We start from the raw sequence: 14408 nt of genomic DNA on the forward strand, positions 1-14408 counted from the left end.
TTTTTTTTTTTTTAAATTTTGAGACAGGGTCTTGCTAAGTTGCTTAGGGCCTCACCAATTTGCTGAGGCTGGCCTCAAACTTGGCAAACCTCCTTCATCTCTGGGATTCACAGGTGTGAATCACCACACCCTGCTAACAATGAATACTTTTTAAACATAAGTATGTCCCATGCAATATTGGGACATACTTATGCTAAAAAATTATGCATGGCCCAATGATGCTAGAAAAAGTATTTGCTTATCTAAATTCAAATTTAACTGGACAATGGTATTTCACCTGGCAGGGGGAGCAGATAGGGGTGACATGAGGAAGGGCTCAGTCAGAGGTGAGGAGGATGATTGAGCCATCTGCTCTCCCGCCGCCCCTGCAGCTGAGTCACCCCCGGGCTTCACCCGGAGTCTCCCCTCCTCCGGGCAGCCCCCTCTGCTGGGTGCGGGCGCACTGCCCGTGCATTCCGAGGTCTGCTTTTGTTCCTGCGCAAGGCTGCCAGCTGGTGTCATCGTAACTCACTCCTGGGCTGGGGCCGCAGCAGCTCGGGAGTCCTGAAGTCGTGTGTGAACCCGTTTCCCCCGCATGGCCAGCGGCCCGCGCAGGGTGTCCCGGCTCCGGCGGCCGGTGCAGCGTGCGCCGTGGTCCTCCGTGCCTGCCTGTGGCTGAGTGGCAGCTCTGCTCTTACATAATCACTTTCTCTCCTCCTTCTTTTTCCAGAGCCGGATTTCACACTGAGCAGCTGCAGTCGGAAGAAATCAGAGAAAGCGCCACCCAGCCCCAGATTCCAAGGGGCCTGCTGGGGACTCTCCTCCCCCTCCTCCTCCTCCTCCTCCCCCTCCTCCTCCTCCTCCTCCTCCTCCTCCTTCTCTTCTCCTCCTCTTGGGGAAGGAAGCCCCTGAGGGAGGCTGCTATCTCACACCAGCTCCTGGGCTGCCATGGGACTGGCAGCCACCGCCCCCCAGCTGTCCTCCCTACTGCCAGGCAGATAGGGTGGCTGCTGCCCCAGGAGCACCTTCCTTCTCCCTGCCGCCTGGCAGTTCCTTCAGGGACAGCCCTTTCCTGACTTGGTGGCCACCTTTTCTGACACATGGCCATGTAGGCCCTGCTCAGGCTCCCGTGGACACACCGCTGGGGACAGCACCTCTGCTCTTGGGGGAACCCAGTGCACCACCATGCCCCGGGGATTCGCCTGGCTGCGCTGTGAGTACCAAGGGTCCCTGGGGACCCAGTCCGGGAGGCTTTGACCCAGAGAGGGTTCAGCCACAGCCATGGCCACCAGCGTATTCTTACTGGTGAGAAGTTGAGATGCTTCCCAGGTAGTCTTGGGGACTCCACAGCCTTGCTCTGCCCTGCCTGCACTGACCCCAGGCTCAGGCAGAGAAGCTGGGCAGGAGTCCCAGGCTGGGTGAGTGGCTGGAGGACAGGGCAGGCACTGGAGTGGGTGGGAGCATCTCATCTCTACAGACTCATGGCGCTGGAGAGCATGGCAGGGGCAGACGGGGGTGGAGAGAGGATTTCCATCCTCCCTGGGTGTGGCCAGCAGGGGTGGGGTGGGGACCAGGGACCCAAGACACAGGGGACATGTGTGGCCAGGCACCTGGAGAAGGCAAGCTTGCTCTTCTTTACCCTTCACTCTCTAACAACAAAATTAAAAAGCAGGGAGGTAACGTGTGGTCAGTAAAGAGAAAAATAAGTTGAATGATGTCAAAAGAAAAGAACGGGCCCGGAGGACCCTCAGGCTGGCTGGGTGGGAGGCCGACGGGGAGCTCCCAGACCCCAGACTCGACATTGCTCACTCTGATTTGGCACATTTCTCTGGTGACGCCCACGAGCCCACTGGAGAGTGACTGCCGTGACAACAGGACCTCATCTGCTTTGTGCCCCTCAGCCTCTGCCACCCAGTGCACAGTTAGGTGCCCAGGAACTGTGGGCCAAATAAATGAGGGCAGGAGCTGGAGCCCTCAAGGGGTTCAGAGAAGAGCTGGGTGCACCCTGGTTCTTGTGGAGCGACCCTGGAAAAGGTCAGGTCAGGGCAATCAGAATGGGCGAAGGACCCAGCCAGACCCAGTGTTCTGGAAGCTTCCAGGTCTTGAGGAGCAGAGGAAGCGGCATGGGTGAGGTGCCACTTGAAGTGGTCTTGAAGGCTGGGTGGCATTCACAAGGCAGATGGCGTGGTGAGGACCAGTTCCAGGTAGAGGCTCAGCAGAGGAGCCAGAGAGGCCAGCTGGGAAAGCCGGTTTGGTGGTTTGGGCCCAGTTGGCTGCGGCCTTGAAAGCCAGGCGAAGAGCGCCCACTTCACCAGACCGCAGGGAGCCCTGGGGGACTGGAGTGGGGGTCGCAGGTGGGGTCCCCTGCTTTTGAGGATAGTCTGGGGTGCTTATTGGGGTCACTGCTGCAACCTCATGGGCAGCAGGTAGCGGATGTCAGTTCGTGGGGTGGAGGGGAGAGGGCCCCAGGAGGCAGATCTCAGGATGGTGAGGGCTGGTGGGGCAGTGGGGGGGCAGGGGCAGGGGCAAGGGCTGCCCAGCAGAGGGCCCGGATGCTGGGGTGCGAGGTGGCTGAGATATATGACCACAAACTGGGTGGCAGCAAATGTACTCTGGAGACCAGAATCTGGAAGGAGGGCGTCAGCAGGGCCATGCTACCTCTGAAGGCTGGGGAGGAGCCTTCCTGCCTCCTCCCACCTCGGGGGCTCCTGGTGCTCCTTGGCAGCTTCGCTCCAGCTTGCCTCTATCTGCAGGTGGACTTTCCCTCTGTGTGTCCATGTCCTTTCCTTGTTACCAGGACACTAATCCCTGGATTTGGGGCCTTCCCGAAATCCAGGATGAGTTTACCTCGGGATTCTTCGCTTAGGTGCCTCTCTAAAAACCCTGTTTCCAAATAAGGTCACATTCTGAGGCTCCATATGAATATGAATTTGTGGGGGGTGGGGGGCGGGGAATGCTAGTCAACCCATTACACAGGCTCAGATTTGGTCTCGGGGGTGGGGGTGACAGGCCCCATTTGTCACCATACAAAGGGCCATCTCAGAGGGCACAGGTGTCCCTGCTCCCCTGCTCCCTCCTAGGCCAGGGAGCCAGGAAAGGAGCTCCTTATACCCATCTCCTCCAGCCTCAGCCTCTGCTTCTGTCTCGCTGGTCCTCTGGAGGGAGGAGGAGGCAGGAGCGCCTCCTGACCAGGGTCAGGGATGCAATGTCTGTGTGGTTCCTGGGCACAGAGTGTGGGGGAGGCAAGTCATGCTGACCCTGCCTGATTCCCTGCTTCCTGGGTGGAGGTTACGGAAACGAAGTTTAAAATGAGAAATGGAGCCCAGCTGTAGACTTAGAGGAAGGTGCCCAGACTGCAGGAAGGCAGGACTAGGGAGAGGCTTCCAGGGCAGCCCATGTGTCCAACTGTGCCAGGCTGAGCTGCTTTGGCACTTTTGGACCAGGTCCCTGCTTAGAGGCTGCTGTTAGCAGGACCAGAAGGTTCCAGAGGGATAATAGCCCCAGGGCAGGAATCCTGCGGTGATGGCCGCATGGGAAAGAAGAAGCAGTGTAGACAGAAACACTATTTTGGAACTGGGATTTGAGCCCAGGGGCACTTAACCACTGGGTCACATCCCCCCACTTTTTATTTTTTATTTTGAGACAGGGTCTTCATAAGTTGCTTAGGACCTCGCTAAGTTGCCCAGGCTGGCCTTGAACTTGCAATCCTCCTGCCTTAGCCTCCTGAGCTGCTGGGATTTCAGGTGTGCACCATCGTGCCGGGCTGAAAACGACTTTATTTATTTATTTATTGTGGTACTGGGGATTTAACCTAAGCTTGCTCTACCACTGAGTCATACCTCCAGCCCTTTTAATTTTTATTTTGAAACAGGGTCTCACTAACTTGTCCATGCTGGCCTCAAACTTGCAATCCTTCTGCCTCAGCCTCCTTCCTGGGTGACTGGGATTACAGGCATGTGCCACCATGCCCTGCAGAAACACTTTTTTTTTTTTTTTTTTTAAAGAAAGATGGAAATTCAGATTTTAATGTTCAATACCTCTGGACTCGACGTGGCCTTTGGGCCACCATCTTGCACCTTTGTGTTCTAGGTCCATGCTTCTTAAAGTGCATGCCTGGATCAAAGGCCGAAGCTTCAACCTGGGAGCTTGTTTCAAGAGCGAATTATCTGGTCCCACCCCAGGCCTGCTGGATTGGGGTGGGGAGAGCTGAGCTATCCTTGCCTCAACTGGCTCTGCAGGGGATTCAGATAAACCCTCCCATCTCCACTGCGGGAGTCCAACCCCAAAACTCAGGCATGAAGCCCTCAGTCAACAAGACCACAGCACTGGTGATTCATGTACCAAGGGTGCAGTGCTGGTCAGGGAGTGAGTGAACCAGGCAGGTGGTGCTGGAGACGGAGGCTGGTGGGGCTGGTATAGGCAGGGTAGACCCAAGGGCAGGGGAAGAAGCCCAGGGAGATTTTAAAGAGCTCTGCAGTGCAAAGGGATACCTAGAGCAAGGCAGAGCTGGAGCGAAGGCTGGGACACAGGGTTTTAACCTGCAGGGTTTATGACTTTATTTTATTGCTTTTATACACAAAGCAAGCTGGTATCAAAGGCGCGAACTCTGGTGAGGTTTGTTTGTCTGTTCCTTTGGCCCAACACCTCGTCAGGTAGAAGGGAAGAGAGCGAAAGTGCTGGATGGATGGTTTCACACTGGAACCTTTCACGGCAGGGAAGGGCAGGCAGCAGCAGCCCCCCTGTGACACAGGCCATGAGTAGGCTGAGGAGCCAAGCTGAGGGAAGGTACTCCCAGTGAGGGGCTCCATCAGGAGCAAATCTCAGCAGCAGTACCTGGCAGGATGGGACTGGAGAGGGAGGAGGGTAGCTTGGCCCAGGCCAGCAGGGTTGTAGGAACAAATCTTCAAAGTACCAGGAAGTGAGAGTGAGAGTGGAAAGTCCAATCAGTAGTCCCTACTCATAACTGGTGGTCAGGGAAGTGAATCAGCCAGCCTGGCTATCTTCACAGGGTGCTGGGTAGGAGAGGGAGAAATTTTTGCTTCTGGCTATAATAATAGTAGACATGGATTGTGAAACATACAAAATGTTCTACAAAAATCTCTTGAACAGATTTGGTATATTTCTTTCCACATTTTCCAAACATACATGTAAACAATTGTAAACACGTGTAAACAAAATTCAAGTCCCACTGGGTATGTAGATAGTGTTGGGTCATGCTTTTCAAAAAGTCACTATGCATATCCTATTTTTCTCATCACACATCATAATAATTCCTTAATAATATGATTTTTACTGGCTACATTCATTATTATGGAATGTCTTGGTCATTTACAGATTTTCGCTATTATAAAATAATGCTACAATGTCCAGTCTTTGTCCATAAATCTTTTGGTTATGTTTCTTTTGTCTTGTTTTATTCCTTCTGATTTTTGAGTTTAGTGGGTCAAAGGGTCTAGACTTTATTTAATTCATTAATAACAACATTTGCCAAATTGCTTTCAGCATGAGAACACCTACTTCACTATTTTGGCATCATCAACTATTTTTAAAAGAAAACAAATACACAGAAATCATTTTGTTTCATTTCTTTTTCTTTAAAAAAAAATTTTTTTTTTTTATTATGGTGCTGGGAACCCAACCCAAGGCCTCAAACTAACCTAGCTCCACTGAGCCACACCCCATCCCTTATTTATTTATTATTTTGAGACAGGGTCTGGCTCATTTGTCAAGGCTGGCCTCGAACTTGTAATCCTCCTACCTTAGCTTCCCACGTTTCTAGGATTATAACAGTTGTGTGTTACCACATATTTTTATATTTTGACAGATGAAAAATGGCATCTAATTTTTTTTTTTTTTTGGTACCAGGGATTGAACCCAGGGGCACTTAATCACTGAGCAACACCCCCAGTCCTTTTTAATATTTTATTTAGAGACAGGGTCTCACTGAGTTGCTTAGGGCCGCACTAAGTTGCTGAGGCTGGATTTGAGCTTGTGATCCTCTTACCTCAGCCTCCTGAGCTACTGGCATTACAGGAGTACACCACTGCGCCCAGCTAATTATCTTAAAAAATTTTTTTTTAGCTGTCAGTGGACCTTTATTTTACTTGGTTATATGTGGTGCTGAGAATTGAACCCAGCGCCTCAAACATGCTAGGCAAGTGCTCTACCACTGAGCCATGACCCCAGCCCAATCTAATTGTTTTAATGTGAATTTATTTCTCTTATTAGTGAGATTGAACTTTTGGATACATCTTGCCCTTTTATGTTTTGTTCTTTTGCTTTGATCCACGTAGCCCCCTGTTTATTGCGAATTTTCTCAGATACTTTGAGTCTCTTCAGTTAGGCAGAAATGACAAGCTGTTTTTGAGGTCGCAGTGACCCCCAGTGGTAAATACGGGTAATGTTGGCAAATCATTGTAGATAGAGCCTGTTTGAGATCTGCTTAGCATCCCACAACCATCAAAATGGAAGATGCTAGAGACCACTGGTCCATTTAATGAAGAAGGATGCCAAGGTCAAATAGAGCAGGGAAGAAGGAGCTTTGGTCTGCAAAGAGTCATTTTTAGAGTTGGAAATAGAAGCCACATCTGCATGGAAAATCCAACAATGGGCTTTGAAAATGCGTCGCCCCTAGACAAGGGGCGGAGATTGCCCTGGAGGGAGGTTTGGGCCTACCCCATGGGGCAGGAGCTGACCTTAGTTAGGTGTATCCTGGGGGTCTCTGCTGGCCAGGGAGGGGTGGATGTGGATCACCTTCTGCACTGCTTGAGCCTACCTGTCCTTGCTCTTCCGAGGCCCAGACACAGGGAAACAGTGCGGGTGCTGGGTGGGAAGGCCCCTCTGGGCTCTGTGCACCTGCCACCACCTCTCCTATGCATCTTTGTAACCCAAGACAGGCAGTGTGGACATGGTGCCTGGAGCTCATGTGCTCTTGTTGGCTGTGGTCCACAGATCTTGGGATCCTCCTTGGTATGGCCTTGGGGAACGAGGGTTTGGAGGTGTGGCCCTTGACCCAGAATAAGGAGTGCACCATCACAGGCTTCCTGCGGGACAAGCTGCAGTACAGGAACCGGCTTCAGTACATGGTAACCACGTGGGCACCACCAGCACGCCTGTTCCCAGCCCCATGGCTCACCTGGCATGGGGCTCTGGATACTCAGGGGCCCTCCTAGGACCTGAGTCAGCCCCAGTGTTGCCATGGCTCCCTTCTCTAACACATAACCAACGTGTCTGGGGGTCACCTGCTGGCCCCTCCCGCCATCTCTCAGGGCTTCCACCTCTCCTTCTTGACCTGACCTGATTCCCACCTCCAGAGGGCCTTCCCCCTGTGACTCAGGAATGGAATCCAGCAACTCCTTGGGGGAACACCGGGCACTTATTAGCAGGGGAGACAAAGACCTACCAACTGGGGTGTCTGGTTCTTTTTGGAGAGTGGAGATGCCCACATGAACATTTGTCTGTTTTTAAAAGTTTACTGAGGTATTATTGACATGCCATACAATTCACTCCTTTAAAGAGTACAACTCCCTGGTTTTTAGTGTGTTTCCAGAGTTGTGTGACCATCACCATATTAAGTTTTAGAACATCTCTCTCAACGGTCCCTGCCCCCAATAACATGTCTTTCTTAAAGTAGGAGGTCCTTATACTGGGCCTGAAACTTCTGTTTGAACAGAAACTATGTATTTAGTTTCACCCTCCCTGTGTCCCAGAGGAAAGTGAGCTGGTTTTAGAGAGCCAGGGATGTGTCCTCGGCAGAGGATATCCTCCGTCACCGTGGGCTGGGCGGGGCCCTCTCCTGCGCTGCCATGCACCTGGGCTGGGGGCAGCCTGTCTGTGCCGTTCCTGCCTCTGACTTCATGGTTTGTTCCTCTCCAGAAACACTACTTCCCCATCAACTACAGGATCAGTGTGCCTTACGCGGGGGTGCTCAGGATCGCCAACATCACCAGGCTGGTGAGGACCCCCTCCTGGGTTGGGGAGACCCCCACATGGTGTGATCCCCTGAGGGCCCCAGCCCGAGAGGCACTTCAGTGTTGGCTGGCCAGGGGCCTTTCACCCGTCCCTCAAGCAAACCCACCCTTGGCCCAGGCCCAGGGTTGCCTGGTGTCCTCTGTGGATCTGTGGTTACTTCCATGCAGGGACAAGTCCTTGGGGGAGGGTCACAGTGGAGCAGCCCATGTGTGGGGGTTGCAGCCATTCCTCCTGTCCCTGCAGCAGAGGGCCCGGGTGAGCGAGCAGGAGCAGCGGTACCTGTGGGTCTTGGTGAGTCTCAGTGCCACCGAGTCAGTGCAGGACGTGTTGCTCGAGGGCCACCCGTCCTGGAAATTTGTGCAGGAGGTTCAGACTCTGCTGCTCAACATCAAGCAGGGCCTTGTGGTAAGCTGGGCCTCCGTGTGTGAGCGCGTGTGTCCGAGGGGGGTGCTCAAGGGCTGTGGAGAAAGGGGGGCGTGTGGAAAGTGCTGGGAGGGCGTGGGGGGGTGGGGAGGTGCACTGGAAGAGGAGCTGCAGGAAGGAAGCAGCGTGGGCTTCCAGGCCCTGTTCCTCCCGCTCAGGATCCTGGACGGGCCATGGGGTCCTGTTTCTGAGTCTGAGAAATGAGGCTTTGAGGGTGTAGGAAGGAAGGAAATGTGGAGGCAGGAGATCTGTAGGACGGAGAAACTGTTCTGGAAAATTCGCTGATGGTGGGTATGTGACATCATGCGTTTGTCAACCCAAAGGACTGTGTGACGCGGAGTGGGAGCCCTAATGGACCACAGGTTGAGTTAGTTAAGAAAATTAATTAAAAAAAAAAAAAAAAAAAAGAGTCTCCTTCTTGCTTTGCAGGGTTGAGGCCTCGGGGGATGTCCTCTCTAGAGCCTGAGCCACGGGATTATCACATGCCCGTGCAGGCGTGCACATGCCTGGGACCCCTGCCCAGCCCTCCTCAGGCCCCAGAGCACACCTACCCCAAGGAGGGACCTGCCACCCTGCTCAGCCAGCTGCCTGGGCTCATCTGCCGGGGAGGGCCTGTCCAGGGCCAGAACATCCCCCGCCAGCTGGGAGCTTCCGACGATGAAAGGGCTAGGGACTGGCCGTTGTTGTTGCAGCTGCCTGGAAGCAGTCCTGGGACAGGGCTGGAAGGGCTGCCTTTTCAATTCTTGCTGAGGTCAGGAGGTCCAGTGATTTCCTTGGTGGCTCTTTTGTGCCCACGGGCAAGATGGGTGTCCCAGGGCACGAAGAACTGACCTGGGGAAGAGACACCTTCTGCCCTCATTTCCCTGGGAAGCATTTCTGATGGCAGGCTCTCAGGAGCTGGGCTCGGGGCTGGGAAGAAGGATGATCCTCAGCCCGGCCCACCTTCCCTGGCCTCTCCTGATTAAAATATCCATCCCTGCAGCCAGATTTTCAGCCTCTCTTCTCTCTACCTCTGCTAGCAGGCTATGACTTTGTTTTAAGTGGATTTAATGTAGGGAAGAACACCCTTCGGGTTTTCTTAACTTTTAAATCTCCCAGTGGTCCTGTAATGTCGGAGGTCCCCCTGGGGGTTGGACGCCAGCTGTGTTGCCAACCATGCAGCCCTGAACAAGTTGTTCACCTCTGGGCTTTAGATGCATCACTTGTAAAGGAAAGGGGTTGGGATGAACCCCCAAATTGTATCCAGCTCTAAAACTGATTAGACGACTCTGTTCTACCTCCTTCTCCACTTGAAGGTCCCTGGAGTCTGGATTCTGCATTGTTTTTGTCCCACTTTCTTCCCCTACCCCAGTGCAGGGATTGAATCTGGGAACTCTTTTTTTTTTTTTTTTTTAATTTATTTTTATTGTAAACAAATGGGATACATCTTGTTTCTCTGTACATGAAGTAGAGGCATACCATTTGTGTAATCATACATTTATATAGCGTAATGGTGTTTGATTCATTCTGTTATTTCTTCCTCCCCCCCACCCCTCCCATCCCTCTTTTCCCTCTATACAGTCCCTCCTTCCTCCATTCTTGCCCCCCTCCCACCCCCCATTATGTGATCAGTGAGATCATTTGCCTTTTGGTTTTTTGAGATTGGCTTATCTCACTTAGCATGATATTCTCCAATTTCATCCATTTGCCTGCAAATGCCATAATTTTATTATTATTTATAGCTGAGTAATATTCTATTGTATATATATACCACAGTTTCTTCATCCATTCATCAATTGAAGGACATCTAGGTTGGTTCCACAATCCGGCTATTGTGAATTGAGCAGCTATGAACATTGATGTGGCTGCATCTCTGTAGTATGCTGATTTTAAGTCCTTTGGTTATAGGCTGAGAAGTGGGATAGCTGGGTCAAATGGCGGGCCATTCCAAGTTTTCTAAGGAATCTCCACACTGCTTTCCAGAGTGGCTGCACTAATTTGCAGCCCCACAAGCAATGTATGAGTGTACCTTTTTCCCCACATCCTCTCCAACACCTGTTGTTGCTTGTATTCTTGATAATCGCCATTCTAATTGGGGTGAGATGGAATCTTAGGGTGGTTTTGATTTGCATTTCTCTTATTACTAGAGATGTTGAACATTTTTTCATGTGTTTGTTGATTGTTTGTAGATCTTCTTCTGTGACGTGTCTGTTCATTTCCTTAGCCCATTTGTTGATTGGGTTATTTGTATTCTTGGTGTAGAGTTTTTTGAGTTCTTTATATGTTCTGGAAATTAGTGCTCTATCTGAAGTATGAGTGGCAAAGATTTTCTCCCACTCTGTAGGCTCTCTCTTCCCATTGCTGATAGTTTCCTTTGCTGAGAGGTTTTTAGTTTGAATCCCAGTTATTGATTCTTGCTTTTATCTCTTGTGCTATGGGAGACCTGTTAAGGAAGTCTGATCCTAAGCCGACATGTTGAAGATGTGGACCTACTTTTTCTTCTATAAGATGTAGGGTCTCTGGTCTAATTCCAAGGTCCTTGATCCATTTTGAGTTGAGTTTTGTGCAGGGTGAGAGATAGGGGTTTAGTTTAATTTTGCTGCATATGGATTTCCAGTTTTCCCAGCACCATTTGTTGAAGAGGCTATCTTTTCTCCATTGCATGTTTTTGGCACCTTTGTCTAGTATGAGAAAACTGTATTCATTTGGGTTTGTGTCCATGTCCTCTATTCTGTACCATTGATCTACCTATTTTGGTGCCAATACCATGCTGTGTTTCTTACTATTGCTTTGTAGTATAGTTGAAGTTCTGGTATTGCGATACCCCCTGCTTCACTCTTCCTGCTAAGGATTGCTTTAGCTAGTTTGGGTTTCTTATTCTTCCAGATGAATTTCATGATTGTTTGCTCTATTTCTGTAAGGTACATCATTGGGATTTTAATTGGAATTGCATTGAATCTGTATAGCACTTTTGGTAGTATGGCCATTTTGACAATATTAATTCTGCCTATCCAAGAACATGGGAGATCTTTCCATCTTCTAAGGTTTTCTTTAATTTCTTTCTTTAGTGTTCTGTAGTTCTCATGAATCTGGGGCTCTTTACTACTGAGCCACATCCCAGCCTATTTTATTTTTTATTTTAAAACAGGTTCTCACTAATTTGTTTAAGGCTTCCCTAAATTGCTGAGGCTGGCTTTGAACTGCTGATCATTCTGCCTCAGCCTCTCAAATTATTGGAATTATGGATGTGTGTCACCACAGCTGGCTGTATAATGTTTTCAAAGTTCATCCATGTCATAGCAAGGCCTTCCTTTTCCTGGCTTAATAATATTCCATTTTGTGTAGATGCCATCCATCTGTCTTGGGCAGTTTCCACCTTTTGACTCTTGTGAATAATGCTGCTGTGAACATGGGCGTACGAGTACATGCCTGAATCCTTGTTTTCAATTCTTTTGGGTTTACACCTGGGAGTAGAACTGCTGGGTCATGTGGTATCTCTATGGGTAGCTTTTTGAAGAACTTCCAGACTCTTTTCCTGTAAGAGGCTTTAGGAAAGTGGTGTCTATCCAGCTGCCCTCAACTTTGAGCTTCTCTATATGGCAGAGTGGCTCCTGTGGGGCTGTGTACTCTCACCAGGGCAAGGGGCGGCTGGATTCTCCCCAGATAAGAAGTGGGCCATGGATGGGTCTCTCTTTCCCTCTGTCATTCTTACTCCACCTGTGTATCAGTTTTCTAGGCCTGATGCAACAAATTGGTACAAAATGAATACCTTAAAACAGAAATTTATTCTTTCACAGTTCTGGAGGCCGAAGTCCCAAATCAAGGTGTTGGTGGGGCGACACTCCCTCTGACCCTGGGGAGGGTCTTCCCTTGCTTCTCCCAGCTTTGGACTGCTCTGGGTTTTCCTCACCTTGGGCAACCTTATCCAACCGTGGTCTCAGTCTTTGCACGGCCTCTGCCATCTGCTCTCCTGTCTCTGTGATCTGTCTCTCATATGGACACTGGTCACTGGATCTAGGGCTCCTCCCAAATCTGGGGTGATGTCATCCCTCCAGATCCTCACTTAGAAATAGAGTCCCATTCACAGGTACTGAGGGTTCTGGGATATGGGGTATGGGGTGCTGGGAGGCAGAATTCAGTCCAGAGTTTTTGCTGGGGCTGCTGCTGTCCCCAGCTCAGGCCCCACATTTTCCTTGATGCCTCTACAGTGGTTCTGGTCCCTCTTCAGGGACTTCTGGCACCCATGCTGCGGCCTGCGTTTTCCCTGTTGTTGAGCCTCGTGGAGGGAAGCCCCCTGAGTTTGGAGCCTGACACCTGGCCCTGCCTGTGTGACTCTGAGCTCCGTGACCCCTGTGAGGGCTTTCTCTTGTTCCTTGCAGTTGATGGGGGCCTTTGCTTCATGAAGGGCAGCTTTCCCAGGTGAGGGCTCCTCCTGGGGGCGGGCAGCCATGCATGGGCTAGAACGGCGACTTCCTCCCTGTCCTGGCCTGTGCCCTGTGTTCATTTTTCCCATGATGGAGAATCGGTAGCCTCTGTGTTGTGCTTGGATGAGGGGGGAGAGCTGGGACCCTCTCTGCACCTGCTCGAAGAAGGTGAGACAGAACTCACAGGTTCCCGGTCACAGGAAGTATTGCCCCTCTTTTGTGGTTTGGGGTGGCACCAAGTCAGGTAGCCCCCACGGCTCTCTCGTGCAGTGTGCCCCCGTCTGTCATGGTTCTGATGGATTCCTCTTTCCAGAATGTGGAGATCAGCCCCAAGGTCGAAGAGGTGTTGTCCCTCCTGAATGCCCCAGGTCAGAGCCTGAAGCTGGTGCGGCCCAAGGCCCTGCTGGACAACTGCTTCCGGGTCATGGAGCTGCTGTACTGCTCTTGCTGTAAGGAGCTCCCCGTGGGTGGGGCTGGGGGACAGGAGGTCAGGCATCTGTGTCTGGGTCAGTAGGAAGAGTTGGGCACACCCTCTGCTCCCCAGAGTGACAGGTCATTTTTGGAAAACCAGATGGGCCCTGAGTATGTGTCTTACTTAGCTTGGGGGGAGGGTGGTTTGATGTCTCCTGCAATCTTTTTTTTTCTTTTCTGTCCTTTATAGGTAAACACAGCTCCATCCTGCAATGGCAGGACTGTGAGGTGCCAAGTCCTCAGCCCCATGGTCCAGAGCCTGCATTGCAGTGTGAGGCTGCCCAGTTGTACCCCCGACCCCAGCAGACCCCCACCTCCCTGCCCCCCTCCCCTGGCTCAAGCACTGGACCCCAGGTCAGGGCAAAGGACCAGGGCCCCTTGCCCTGACTGGCCTGTATGCTGACCCTGGGTGGGGACATCTGAGGAATTCTGGGAGCTGGGCAGGGCCTGAGACTTTGCCGTGTGGTGAGGGGACCCCCCGCTTGAGAGAGGCCCCTGGGGAGGGGTGTTTCCTTCTGGGGGGGTCCTGTGCCGCAGTTGGGCTCAGCTTCCCACCTTGCACACCTTACTTGGTCTTACTTGGAGTGGTGGGGGTCAGGGAGACCCGGTGCCACCCTTACGGCCTCCCCTGCCTGCAGGGGGTGCTGAAGTCTCCTGTGGCCACAGCAGCCAGAGTGTCCCTGGGCAGGGGTGGGGCCCTGGTAGGACTCTGGGAATCACTGAGACTTTCCAGCCGGGCTGGTGGGGAGGGCTGGCCAAGGGCAGAGCCGAATGCCACATCTTGCCACAGTGGATGCTCTTCCAGATCCTTTTTTCTATTAAATGCCCGTTTTGTTTGGTTTTGTTGGGTTTTCTTTTCATCTGGAGAGTGACCCTGAGGGGCTGGGAGCCAGCCAAGTACAGGAGGTCGGGAGGGCTGGGCTGGCCCCGGCAAAGCCATGAGTGGGGTAAGTTGAGGACTGAGTCCCTTCTAGCCCTTCCCTAGCCTGTGGTGCCTCGGTGGCTCTGAGGAGTGTCTTCTGTGGCTGTTGGGTCCCTTGGCAGTGACCCTGGCCATCTTTCCTTCTTCCTTCCCCCAGGCTCCCCCCAACAGGGGCAGAGTGAAGCATCTCAAAGACCCCAGTCCAGGTTCAAGCCCTAGCCACTCCTGTGTGGCCCGCA

General features: G+C 51.9%; 1 protein-coding gene across 2 annotated transcripts; it reads left to right on the forward strand.

The window, feature by feature from the left end:
- Positions 1 to 987: 987 nt before the first annotated feature.
- On the forward strand, positions 988 to 14087 carry IL34 (interleukin 34). 2 transcript variants are annotated; one of them, XM_079117095.1, is made up of 6 exons: positions 988 to 1192; positions 6931 to 7064; positions 7855 to 7932; positions 8194 to 8355; positions 13090 to 13225; positions 13438 to 14087. In XM_079117095.1, the coding sequence occupies exons 1-6, from the start codon at positions 1165 to 1167 to the stop codon at positions 13632 to 13634; spliced, it is 735 nt and encodes a 244-aa protein (XP_078973221.1). In that variant the 5' UTR covers positions 988 to 1164; the 3' UTR covers positions 13635 to 14087. The 2 variants fall into 2 exon arrangements, with proteins under 2 accessions (XP_078973221.1, XP_078973220.1); XM_079117094.1 differs by having other exon boundaries at positions 1017 to 1192; positions 8197 to 8355.
- Positions 14088 to 14408: the final 321 nt, after the last annotated feature.

This window comes from Sciurus vulgaris (assembly GCF_902686455.1).
Source record: "Sciurus vulgaris genome assembly, chromosome: 17".
Lineage (NCBI taxonomy): Eukaryota > Metazoa > Chordata > Mammalia > Rodentia > Sciuridae > Sciurus > Sciurus vulgaris.

Bases quoted from the DNA above. Each gene is read 5' to 3' on its own strand.
- IL34 (XM_079117095.1), top strand. From the start codon at position 1,165: ATGCCCCGGGGATTCGCCTGGCTGCGCT. The intron at 1,193-6,930 runs GTGAGTACCAAG...TGTGGTCCACAG, and splicing joins GGGATTCGCCTGGCTGCGCT to ATCTTGGGATCCTCCTTGGT. The intron at 8,356-13,089 runs GTAAGCTGGGCC...TCCTCTTTCCAG, and splicing joins ACATCAAGCAGGGCCTTGTG to AATGTGGAGATCAGCCCCAA.